General features: G+C 42.6%; 1 protein-coding gene across 1 annotated transcript in view; it reads right to left on the reverse strand.

The window, feature by feature from the left end:
* Positions 1 to 13,023, reverse strand: part of COLGALT2 (collagen beta(1-O)galactosyltransferase 2) — a 127,045-nt gene that overhangs the window by 42,877 nt on the left and 71,145 nt on the right. The window contains exons 4-6 of the mRNA XM_065881082.1: positions 12,726 to 12,860; positions 8,416 to 8,620; positions 2,212 to 2,331 (exon numbers count right to left, since the gene is read on the reverse strand). Of these exons, the coding sequence (XP_065737154.1) occupies positions 2,212 to 2,331; positions 8,416 to 8,620; positions 12,726 to 12,860 (460 nt within the window). The remainder of the gene's footprint in view (positions 1 to 2,211; positions 2,332 to 8,415; positions 8,621 to 12,725; positions 12,861 to 13,023) is intronic.

The raw sequence follows: 13,023 nt of genomic DNA on the forward strand, positions 1-13,023 counted from the left end.
TTATCTCTATTATTCTCTGTACTCATAGAGAATAGTAGTGATCTCTTGCTTCTGTTTTCAAACTCAGGGACATTGAGACCAGGAAAGACCAAATGGCTTGCAAACTATCATGTGCGTCAGCAACAAAGGCTGTAACGTCAGGGGTGCTTTGCTCTCCATCCCAGGTATAGTCTACAGATATGCTTTGTTCATCACCACCAATACGTCCCTGGTATACTGGGCCGACTGATGTTTTGCAAACACAATCCTGTGTAAAAACAGTAGGAGAGCTTGCTGTTTAAAGGACTCTTCTGATGAATCTTTATAATTATTATTGTCTTACCTTCTGGTCCTAACCATGTTTCTTAAAAGAAAAAATTCTGCTTTCTCTCTATGTCCTTGCTTTTTAATTACTTCTCAAACACTTTAAATTCTGAGTCAGCCTTTTCTGAAACCATTCTTGTTATGGAAATTAGCTGAAGAAAACCCACTGGACCCTTTTTCAGTCCTTATCTTACTTGAACTTCCTTCCATATCTCATGCTCCTGTTTTCTTAAAATTCTGTGATATCACATTATCTTGTTGATGAATCCCAACTCAACATCTTTAGACTTGATAGAACTTAAGTTTCAGATTCATCTCTCCATCTATCCACTGGGCAACTCATTCATTCATTCAACAAATACTTATTGGGTGCCTACTAGGTGGCAGGGAATGGGCTATGTCTTGAGACTAACATGAACAAGGAATGTATTGTCTGGAGGTGAGAAGCAGGAAATAGATATTCACAAGCAACTCAATGGGTCTAAAAATGAACTCATGATTTTTCTTTGCAAATGTCTCCTTTAATCTACATGCGTTTAAAATTCCTACAGTCATTCCAGACATTCAAGTCAGAACTTACAAGGTTTCCTCTGCCTCCCTTTTGTTCATCCACAAATTCTTGGTTAAGTCCTTTCAAGTCTATGTCATAAGTTTATCTCCATTCCCACTGCTCCTGCCCTAGCTCAGATCCTCACCATCTTTCGCCTAGTTTACCATGTAATGTCCAAAACGGTCTCTTCACCTCTGACCTAAGACCAGCACCCACTGCCCCATGCTGCTCCAGCCATGTTTCTCTTACCACGAGTGACCTTTCTAAATCCCGACATTTCAACCTTTCAACCTGACATTTCGCTGCTAAAATCTCTTTTAAATCTCCCTTCCCTTCAGGAAAAGTCCAAACATCTTCTTATACATTAGAGGTCCTTCTAACTGGGCTCCTGCCTACCTTCCAGCCCTGCTTCCCATTGTGCCTTCCCAATCACCCCGACTGTCAACATACACACATCCTATGCTCTAGTGATGAATAACAGAGTTTCTCAGATACTGCATGAAAATTCAGTGCAAATATTCCCTCCTTTGGGTAGCCATTTCCAGCATCTTCCCTTAGGCAGAGTGCTTTTGTTACTTTCTCCTTTGGATACCACTGCTCGTTACACATAATAATTAGTGTAGTCCCTGATCATTGAGCATTTACCAGTTCTGACATCATGCCAGACCCAGAGGCAATATGATACAGTGTTTAAGAATCTGAGCTTTGGAGATAGCAAGGTTGGTTCAAATCCCAATGTATCATTTATTTAGCAGAATGATCTACAGCAAGATACTTAAACTCTCTACATCCCAATTTCTTCATCTTTAATATGAGCAATAATAAAACCTTTCATTGAGTTGTTGTAAGGATTAATGAGACAAAGTACAAAACATGTTTAGTATGGTATCTGTTACACCATAAGCTATTATTAAGTTGAAGTCATAATTATTGTTTTTGCTAGTATACTTTTTACATATATCATGGGGAATTTGCCCCCAAACCCTAGATGTTTTATCTTCATTTCACAACTAAGGAGGTTAGATTACTTGCCCAAAGTCATATAATTAGAAAGCAACAAAGTTAGATTTTAAATCCATAGACAAAATACCATTATAGCCCTTAGGACACTGTGTGAAATGTATTTACTGTGTACCCAGCTCTCCACGTGGAAGGGAAGCTCCCTGAAGGCAAAGACTTTGTCATATTCATATTTCACACAGGAAAAGTTTGAGAATGAATGAACAAATGAACAACTATGTTTCAGCCTTGGCTGACTGATGGCTGTGAGATTCCAGTCCTGGGAGAGGGAAAAAGTGGCTGGTATGTTCACAGTGGCAACGGAACATGAGCCACTACCAGGCCCCTGGGTCACTCACTCATTGCTTCTATCTGCACATGGATGAGGTTCTCAATGTCCTCCTGTAGGGTCTGATGGGGCTTCAGGGGGATGGGCAGGTAGCCGTAGTGCTCTCTGTTGCAGAGGTGCATCTGGATGCCTGAGGACACAAGAGAGGGACAAAACTGGCCAATCAGAAAATTCACTTCTTAGTTCTACAGTGACAACTAAGAAAAAAGAGACTAGGCTGTGGCCAAAGCTGAGTTGGGCACTGAAATTGAACAAGTAGTTGTTCCGGGCAGGTTGTGTAGACCTCAAAAATGCTCCTTTATTAAGAAAGTGTAACCAGAATTTGGGGCAAATAAAAACCCTGGGCCATTCTTCAGCTCAGAGGAAATTGATTTTTTTTTCTCTCTGAAGAGAAAGCATCCTTGTGGCCTGAAATGAACACTAAAGGCATGACGGGATCAAAAAGGAGGCAAGGAATTCCCACTCCAGAGAACAGAATGGAACACTGTAATCCACCTACAGGAAATAAAGAGAAAATGAGGAATAAAAGCCACATTTGATATGAAAGCAAACAGGAAAATCCTGTAAGGCTGACAGATTATTAAAGCTAACTCTAAGCATATGTAGAACAAAAAATAAAAAACAAAGGAAACTTAAAATTTTCCATGATTCTCCATGGTTTGATTTCTTCTCTTAGCACGCATGGATTTGGAGTCAACCGACAGACATGAAACTTCTGTAAAAGAGTCAGAAAGGGACAAAAGAAAGTCTGCATTTCAAGTCCTGTTAAGAGCTTTCAGTATGACAATACCAGAGACATAGCACAGCCCTCTTGTTTTCAAAACCCGTCTTCACAGCCCCAGCTGGCTAACCTCAAGAGTTATATATAGCACCTGTGTTCAACCAGGTATGTATGAATATTGGAATCAAGAGGGTCTCAGAGAGATCCAGCAACTGACAGTCCTGACTAACGAAAAGACTGCTTAGGTAAAAGGATGAGTCTGCCAAGCACTGGTCCATGTGTCCAAGCTTCTGATCTGTTAATGTCTATAATCACCTATGCCTTGCAGACAGAGAATTACCTGCATAGCGACTTCTCTATTTTGTGCAGATGAAATTTCCTCCAGTCAGCTGCATCCCCTGCCAAATCAGGTGGAGCTGTCTTGTGGCATTAACAGAGAAGAACGAACAAAGAAAAGAGCTCTTATCCTCCCCTTTACTGAACCCGGCTCCCACCAGGGCTGGTCCAGCAAGCACTGTCACTTCTCTTGCCTTCACCAACAGGACTCTCTAGCCCTACTGTTTGCCGACATGAATGCTTCTGAGAAACTTCAAATCCAAACGGACCCTCTTGCAAAGTCGTGATGAATTCAGGAAACAGAAGGGAAATGATTTAATGTTTAGGTTGCCTCTCTACCCTAATTAGGTAAATAATTTTACCATTCAATTTTCCAAAGCTTCAGGAAAAAGGGGAGGTGAGACCTAGCCAAGCTATCCATCAAGTGTGAGGGGAGAAGAAAGGCATTTTCAGACGTGCAAGGTCATATTTACTTGCCATCACACTTCCTCAGACAGTGACTGGATGATGTGGAAGAAGAAGGAGAAGAAAGAGGGGCAGGGGGAGGAAAGGAAGAGGGGGAGGACTACAAAAAAAACCCAAAAAAAAATACGCAGGACATAGTGAACAGGAGAATCAATACAGAAGAGAAGAGGAGGGAGTTGCAGCTCCGCAGCTGTGGCACCTCTCACGTTAGAGAACAACAGGAGGCTCCAGGACAGACATCTTTACACACACACACAAAGAACATCTGCTAAATCTGACCATTCTAAGAGGAGTTTTAGACAGTCAGGGATTAGTTTTGGATGGCGTTAGTAATAATAAAACTAAGCAAATATAAAAGGCAATTGTTAAGTCAGATATGAAAGGAAAACTAGCCATAGTCCATAAATGGAATTAGGTTCACATGATTATAAGAGCAAAAACACTGACCATGGCTCTTTCTTAAAGTACCACATAACTACATCAAGAGGACAGGGTGACGGGAAGAATGCGTTTGCGTGAACATGGCAGAGGGAGGGGAGAGGACTAACTCCTCTTCTTCGCTAGTGAGTCAATAGGTATTTTCCTGAAGCAAAACCAGAAAATCAAGAAGCAGTATTAAAAACATGCTACTTAGAAACATGGATGTGACTATTATACTTGTACCATCATCTAGAAGAGTTAAAAGTGCTTGTCTTCTGGGCTTCCCTGGTGGCGCAGTGGTTGAGAGTCCGCCTGCCGATGCAGGGGACACGGGTTCGTGCCCCGGTCTGGGAGGATCCCGCATGCCGCGGAGCGGCTGGGCCCGTGAGCCATGGCCGCTGAGCCTGCGCGTCCGGAGCCTGTGCTCCGCAGCGGGAGAGGCCACAGCAGTGAGAGGCCCGCGTAACGCATAAAAAAAAAAAAAAAAAAAAAAAAAAAAAAAAAAAAGTGCTTGTCTTCTAAAAGAAGGAAATGGTACAGGGAGGTGACACCCAGTGGACTTCTGATTTTCTAATAAACTGTGGGGGACTATTCGAATTGATTCAACTATCTACCTGGATAATTGGATAAAAATATTAAAAATTTAATAGAAAATGTGTTGGTAATTAGATAAAATCTATGAAGGAACTTGGCACTCAGTGAAAGCTACTTCTGGGGCAAACAATTTTCTTTTTGAAAAAGAATGGTGAAGGATACTATACCTTGAAGGCCTGTACTTCTTTTATGAAGATAGCAAACATTTCCTTGCACTCACTTAGTACCTTAACATTGCAAGATTGATCTACCATCAAGATTGATGGCCTGTACTTCTTTTATGAAGATAGCAAACATTTCCTTGCACTCACTTAGTACCCTAACATTGCAAGATTGATCTACTTACCTTTATCCTTGGTGATGGAAGCTCAGAGTTTGAGAAGCTGTGATTTGCCCAAGGTCACACCTCTGTCGCTAAAGAGCCATTAGTGCCAAACGTCTGCCCCTAAAGAGCCAACGTCAAGTATCTCTCTACCCACCCAGGATTTGGAAACCGAGTCTCAAAACCAGTAAACACTCTGGATTGCCATCCCCGTGCATGGGAGGCACTTTCAAGCACTCCCCGTGACATGCAGGAGGAAGCTCTGCCTGCCCGTCACCCACATCTCTTGCCTCTTTTGACTCACGGCAGACATGTGGAGGATGACTGGCTGGTGCCAGAGATGGTTACTGTGGCCGTGACACACAGCCCAGATCACTGGCCACAGCGGGAGGTGAACTCCCAGCCCTGGCTTCATTAGAGCCACGGAGACTTGCCCATGACCCCTGTGCTCTCCTCTTGGGCTGGATGGGCAGGCACGCCCCAGCACTCCAGCACCCTTGGATTGCCCCTGTCACTCCTCACCCACATGTGGCAATGCCCGGAGTTGGAGGTGAAAGATTAAGGGTCGAGGTTTGTGCTTAGATGGTCCTGCCTGGGACATGTGGACCCTCTATTTCCTTCTGGACATTTAAAAAAGGATACTCCATGGGACTTCCCCGGTGGTGCCGTGGTTAAGAATCCTGCCAATGCAGGAGACACAGGTTCGAGCCCTGGTCTGGGAAGATCCCACGTGCTGCGGATCAACTAAGCCCAGGTGCCACAACTATTGAGCCTGCACTCTACATTCTGCGAGCCACAACTACTGAGCCCATGCACCACAACTACTGAGCCCATGCACCACAACTACTGAAGCCTGCACGTCTAAAGCCCATGCTCTGCAACAAGAGAAGCCACCGCAGTAAGAAGTCTGCGCACCACAATGAAGAGTAGCCCCCGCTCGCCACAACTAGAGAAAGCCCGCGTGCAGCAACAAAGACGCAACACACCAAAAAAAAAAAAAAAAGATACTCCAATGGATGATCCATAGCTAGGGAGCTTTATAAGAGTGAGAACAAAAGAATATAAATCATCTTTCATCAAGACTCTTTCAAGAGAGAAAGGAAGTGCTTTGCTTTGAACCTAAGAGGGAAAGAGCTTAGAAACACTCCATGGGCTACACAGAACTCCAGGCTCATTCAAGTCTCTTCTAAAAATACTTCAAGCTGAGTAAAAGTGCTATTTTAGAGCCACACGACTGTCAGGAAAGCTCTTTCATTCCCCCAAATGACAGTCATTCTTTCCTATCTTGACTCCTGCCCTATTCACAGTTTGTACCACTGATCTGACCCCTCAGCTTTCACTGCTTCATAACTATTATTTGTTTCCACATGTAAAGATCTTATCTCCCCCACTGTCACAGAGCCTAACACAATGCTAGGCACAGCAGGAAAGCCTACAGGACTGACCCTCTCTCCTTGTTTTTCTGCCTCTCTCCTCCCAGCAGAATCATCAAACAGCTCTGGGCCTCTGCACCTGCTTTCAATGTCCTGGGTAGGCCTATGGGAATCTGACCAATAAAGAATGAAGTCAAAGTGAACAGGCCAAGGAAGGGGCATAGCTGAAAAATTCTTATCTAGCTCATGTCATTCTTCCAGCCCCAAATCCAATTCTTGGTTTTAAAAACTGTTATCATAATAATTTAGTGACTGGGTCACAATAATGCCTTGTGCAATGTCTATCAAGGAGGCCTTTGTTATGCAAAGATCATTATTGTAATTGTTAATAGCTCAATTTCTTGGAGCATCTTTACTTCAAGCTCTTAAGCAAAAGGACTGGCACAAGTTGAAGGACTGGGAAGGCCCTGAGTCTGCTTCCCATCCTGGAGAAATCAGAGCCGATCACAGACCAAGTGGAAAGAAGCAGTTACCATTAACGCTGACACAAGGACCTTCATGAAAACTTCCAATCCACATGAGTATGACAACCTTGCTTTTGCCCTGACACAGACCTAAAACATGTCTACACCTGGCCAAAGGGTCTAAATGGTTCTAGCTGCCAAGGGAAAAAATAATCAGCTTCCCACATTTCCACCAAATATTCTCATTCCTACCAAATCTACAACTGATAAGTGGGATACCTAAGGCTTCTAGGATGGCCTGATGAGTGAGCTGTAGCTTGAATTTTATTAATATTCGCAGCTGCCAGGAACCTGCCTCCACTGCCTGGGGTCTGTGCATGATCTTATCCACCCTGACTATACAGCCACATGAATTTATACACCATCTGCCCGGTTTCTAAACTCACTTTTGCTAGTGGTTAAGTGGCACATTTCTGGCTCATTGATAATGGGACCTGGCCTCTGTCAGGAAGGTCTGAATGATCCTGAGAAGAAAGCCTTGCTTTAGGAATGCTGTGTATCTTCATGTTGAACCACTTTAGTGAATTATATCCTCCCTGACTGCATGTGCAAGGGACACAATAACCTACTTTCCTACTGACTTGTCGTCCTCTAAAAGTCTACAATGGTTCATGAAACAGTGAAGTCTGGTTTTGCCTTTCCTTCCAGGGGGACTGTGGCAGAGACTGCTGGTTACCTCCCAAAATTTGTTTTCTCCTCCCAGAGAGAGAATTGGGGCTCTAGACTGCATAGAATAAAGACAACATTTTGAGCCTCCCAACATTCTGAGCTAGGTGTTGTCCTATGTCCTAAGTCTGGCTAATGGGCTATGCATGGCAGTGATGTGTTCAACTCCTGGATGGTACCCTTAAAGGGCCGGAGAGTGCCCTCCCCTCTATGGTTTTCACTCAACAGCTGAAATGCATCTACACTGATGAGAAATGTTGGATCATAGGATTAAGGACAATACCTCATGGAAGGTGGAGAAGCAACAGAGAAGGAGCCTGGGTCTCTGAAAACTTTGTGGAACAGAGCCACGGTACTAGCTCTGATTTTTTTTTTTTGAGAAGAAATAAACTTCCATTTTTTAAGCCTGGGTCTTCCCCAGTGTACTTTTGGCCCTCTGTCACAGTTTTCTAATTAAGTAAAGGACTCCTATATTGAACAAAGCAATGCAATAGCACCATAAAGAACGAATCACAGGCCCACGGCAACCACCACCTTTTTTTTTTTTTTTTAAAAGAGAGTGGATTCTTGGGTAGGGACCAGTCCTGGCTCTTGGTCATTGGTGCTCACAGGGACAGCAACACAGAGGGTGCTGGTATGGTTACTGCAGACAATTAATTGCCTCTAACACTACTTGAATAGGAAAACTATTTCCTTATTAAGAGTGTTTTTTTTAATAAAATGCACAAAACAAAGGAGCTGGTTATTTGCAATGTTTCCATGGTGGCAGTACAAACCGCATACAAACAAGTACCTGCTTGCCTGCTGGAGAAGGCAAAGACGATGATGTCATCAAAGGTCCAGGTGTAGTCCTGGTGAGGGGGGTAGAACATCAGCTTGTCAGAGGCTTCCTTCCTGAGGTCAATTAGGAATGTGGAGTGGACCATGGGGACCGGAAAACAGCCCAACCTCTTCCATTCTCTAATCTGAAGATAGTCTGGGGTCCGTTTATAGAAGCCCTGTAAGGAACAAATGGCTGGGTTATGTTCACTGATCTGAGAGCTTCCTCTTTCCCAATCTTCTCTTAGGCTGACTCCTAAGTCATCACCGGTTAAGTACAAGTCCCCAAGCAAAGTCACCTTCTCTCTTCTTATCTTGGCCTAAGAATTTCCAGCTGAGCTCAGGAAATGCTATTTACATATAAAACAATACTAAAAGTGTCCTGTTACCAGAGATAATTTTGGCTTCAGCATATCTCTTGATTTAATAGTTTCATAAAAGTATACTTTGAGTTGACTAATGATTGAATATGACATGAGTTATCAGAGGTGGTCGAGCAGAGCAGTTAAGAACACATGTTCTGGAATCTGGCTGTCTGAGGTTAAATCACACCTCAGCTACTTACTGTCTGTAGGTATTGGTCAGGTTACTCAACCTTGCTGTGCCTATTTCCTCATCTGTAAAATAGGAATGATGGCGCTATCTACTCCATGGGGTTGTCTGTAACAATTAAGGAAGGTAAACCTGAAAAGTGCTTAGAGCAGTACCTAGCACCAAGAAAGCATCAATAAATATTGGCTATTATTAAAATGACTACATTACATTGGCTATTTTTAACTAAATGTGCAGTACTTAAACATATAAATGGGGTCTTTTTTCAATGCAATTACTTATTCACTATCCTGGTGGAGCTTCCACACTTTTGGCGGGATTCCCCTTTTGAAAGTTCCCTCTGGGCAAGCACACAGGACAACCAATGCGCTTACTTTGTGGTTTTTGAACACACTGGTTTGGAGCAACCCAGCTTGTTTTCCCTCCAAACTCAACTGTTCATTCAACAAACATCTACTGAGTGCCTACTGTAATCCAGGCTGTGTTAGATGCTGGAGGCTTAGCAGTAAATTGACAACTCCAGTGTTATTAGCCCTCATGGGGTGCAGAAACCACTGGAGCTTTATACTCCAGTGGCACCAATTATAACTTGACTATTGCCAAAGCTCAAACCCATTCCAGAGAAGATGAAGATGTGTCTTGACAAAACATACTTAAAAGCATGTGAAGCTTGGAAAGGCATTTCCAAAAACATTTTAGGCAACGGCAGGCTCATGGAATGAGTGTCAAGTTTCACAGGGCCAGCACTCCGAAGGGCACAATACTCAGTAGTTGCAAAAGTTCTCTCATATTCATTAATCAGTCACATTCCCTTACGGTCACACTTTCTGCAGTGGTGTCAGTACCCACACATTAGGCACTGCAGCCTCGTCTCTGACATTTCTTTCAGGGTCTCAACTAGTGTTCTAGCTGAGCTAATGCTCACACTGACCACGTGGCCAGGAAGAAGGATCACAAATTAAGACATAGAAGATGTGCGTCTTAGAGTCATCTTTACCATCTAGCTGATTGATCTTAAGGCCCATGCTTAACCTCTCTGAGCCTAAGTTTCTTCTCCTGAAAAAATGGGGTAAGAGCTGATTTGTCTATCTCACAGGGCTGTAGAAGGGATCACATGGGATACGGTCTGTGAAGATACTTTGGAAACTGTAATGCATTATATGAAGTATTATTATTCCTACAATTTTTTTATAAGCCTTATACTTAAGGATCACTTAACATCCTTCAACTTATCAATATTCTTCCAAGGGACAAAGGGAAAACTGGTTCTTCAGAGGACTGCCTAAGAACACATGTCAAATACAAGGTTCTAGACTACTTAGGACAATATTGTCAGAATGAGAAGCTTGGAAAATTCATGATGATAATGAATCACTGAATATCCTGGGGGCAGGGAGGAAGGAAGCAGAGAAGGAAAGAAAGAGAGAAAGAGACTTAATATGCTTCCTGCAGACAGGCAGAGGCAATAGATGTGTCGTTTTTTCCACATAAACTGAATGTTGTTGGTAATGATTCTGGTTCATTGACCAGATAAAACTGAGGTCAGGGCTTCCCTGGTGGCACAGTGGTTGAGAGTCCGCCTGCCGATGCAGGGGACACGGGTTCGTGCCCCGGTCCGGGAAGATCCCACATGCCACGGAGCGGCTGGGCCCGTGAGCCATGGCTGCTGAGTCTGTGCTCCACAACGGGAGAGGCCACAACAGTGAGAGGCCCGCGTACCGCAAAAAAAAAAACCTGAGGTCATTTGGTTTTGGATGTGCTTAAAGGCTCTGGAAACCAAGGTCTGCCTCAAGCTTATGAAGTCATCGGCTGTTTCTGTTCCTGCCCTAGCAGAAGTCTCACTGGGGATGATAAGAGAGCCAGAAACAGAAACAAATTAGAATTGCCTCTAACTTGCTTAGATTTTACTTTTACTGTGCAGAGTAAGTGAGCTGTTAATATTAAAGCAAATAAGACAACAGAAACTGGGAGGCTGCGGTTACTAAGATAATCCACTCTTGATGCTGGTGTCAATGTACAACTCATTAAAAACACCCCAGGGTGATTCTGCCATGTGAAGCACTACAGATTATTAACTGAGAGTGTATGAACTTAAATTTAATATAACAGCTTCTCCCCAAGGAACTGATTGGCTTTTATAAATATGAACTTAATCTGTCCCTAAAAGAGATGTGGATAACATGCATTCAAAATCTCTTGGAGCAATGGGAGATAACTGTAACGAAAGAGTACCGCCACATCCAGCAGCGTGCTAGAGCCAGGAAGTTTGCAAGTCAGTTGACACGTTGGTAGCTTAAAATCTGTAAAAGCAAAAATCACGTTAATCCCCACCATTGTAAATAAACCATAGACAGCAAGCTTTGCATATTTGTAATAATTATATCATCAAGTGACTGTACTGCGATTTACTTAACCTTTCCCTCAGCTTAAACAACATTTGCGTGGTAGAAGTCCTTACACCATGAAAACTGGTAAATGCTACCAATCAAGGGTTTTCCCCCACAGAGAACCAGTCATTATATATTTATCAGCACACCACTGGCCTCATTCTTCATCTAAAACCAAACCAAATATAAAAGAGGGACTGACAATTTAGCTCTTTGAGCAGGAGAACATACTTAACATATAATTTTTCCCTTAAAGAATCTTTATCCTACATTGATATGTACTACATTGATCAGTTTACCTCTCTATTTTATTAACTAAAGAATAAAAAATATAATCAGCCATAAACATTCACTGCAACAGATCTCTAGACTTCGAAAATTTTACAATGGAAAAGAGAGATGATGGAAATTTGAAATTTTTTTTTAACTCAAATTTTGTAAAAACATCTACCATGGCAGTTCTAATTATTAGATCTCTTTGGAAATATTTTGGCAACATATCAAAGGTCATTAAAATATTTAATACTCTTTGACTCACTAATTCCAGCTCTCAGAAGCTGTCCCAAAGAAATAATATTAAATATGGAAAATTTTATATTAATTATGACGGTCATTATAATAGTTAAAAGTTGCAAATAGGGCTCCCCTGGTGGCGCAGTGGTTGAGAGTCCGCCTGCCGATGCGGGGGATGCGGGTTCGTGCCCCAGTCCGGGAAGATCCCACATGCCGCGGAGCAGCTAGGCCTGTGAGCCATGGCTGCTGAGCCTGCGCGTCCGGAGCCTGTGCTCCGGGAGAGGCCACAACAGTGAGAGGCCCGCATACCGAAAAAAAAAAAAAAGTTGCAAATAACTTAAATGTTTTTAAACTAAGAGAAAGGTTAAGTAAATTGCATTATAGGCACTTGATGATATAGTTAAAAACATGCAACCTGTCATCTATGATGTTAGAGTGGTAGGGATTAAAATGGTTCTTTAAAAAACGTTTTTCTCTTCCCAGTTTTTTATAGTGTTCTTATGTTAGTTTTGATGAGCAAAAAAAATGTTTACGTTTTTGAAAATCTCTGAACCAGGGAGGAAAAAAGTACAAATTTCAGCAAGCTATGGTGGTGAATTTAAAGCTTCTAATGCTAAGTTCATTAGAATAATTTCTTCGTAAGTCATCAGTACAGAAGAGCTCACGGGGTTGTGGCATTGGACCTGGATTTACCTCCTTTCCTAAAAATGCTTGCTCCAATAACACAATGACAGGCATGTTTCATTCAAGGGAGAAAAAGATTGATGGGGCTGTTGACAGGTGGTTTCCTTGTTAAAACTCATAACCTTAATTCATTACCCAAAAGACTTGCCTGAGGTGTGATTCCGCACCAGAAATTAGAGTACAGGCCCCGAGACTCCAGCATGGGGGCCACAACGGTTTTGTTTTCTGCAATCAGTAGATTGAGGGTCTGTGGATTAGTCAGGAAGTTGTCAACATCTATGAACTAGGAAAAGAAAAGGATAACGTCGCATGAAAAGGTACTTTTCAGTAATGGGTACAAGAGTAACCCAACACTTGCCAAAGGATCATGGAAACTTGCTCATGACATATGGAACCAGCTCTCCATGTTATCCGTGTTTTCCTTATGGAAACCCCTTGCAGCTGGA

This window comes from Phocoena phocoena, chromosome 1, assembly GCF_963924675.1.
Source record: "Phocoena phocoena chromosome 1, mPhoPho1.1, whole genome shotgun sequence".
NCBI lineage: Eukaryota > Metazoa > Chordata > Mammalia > Artiodactyla > Phocoenidae > Phocoena > Phocoena phocoena.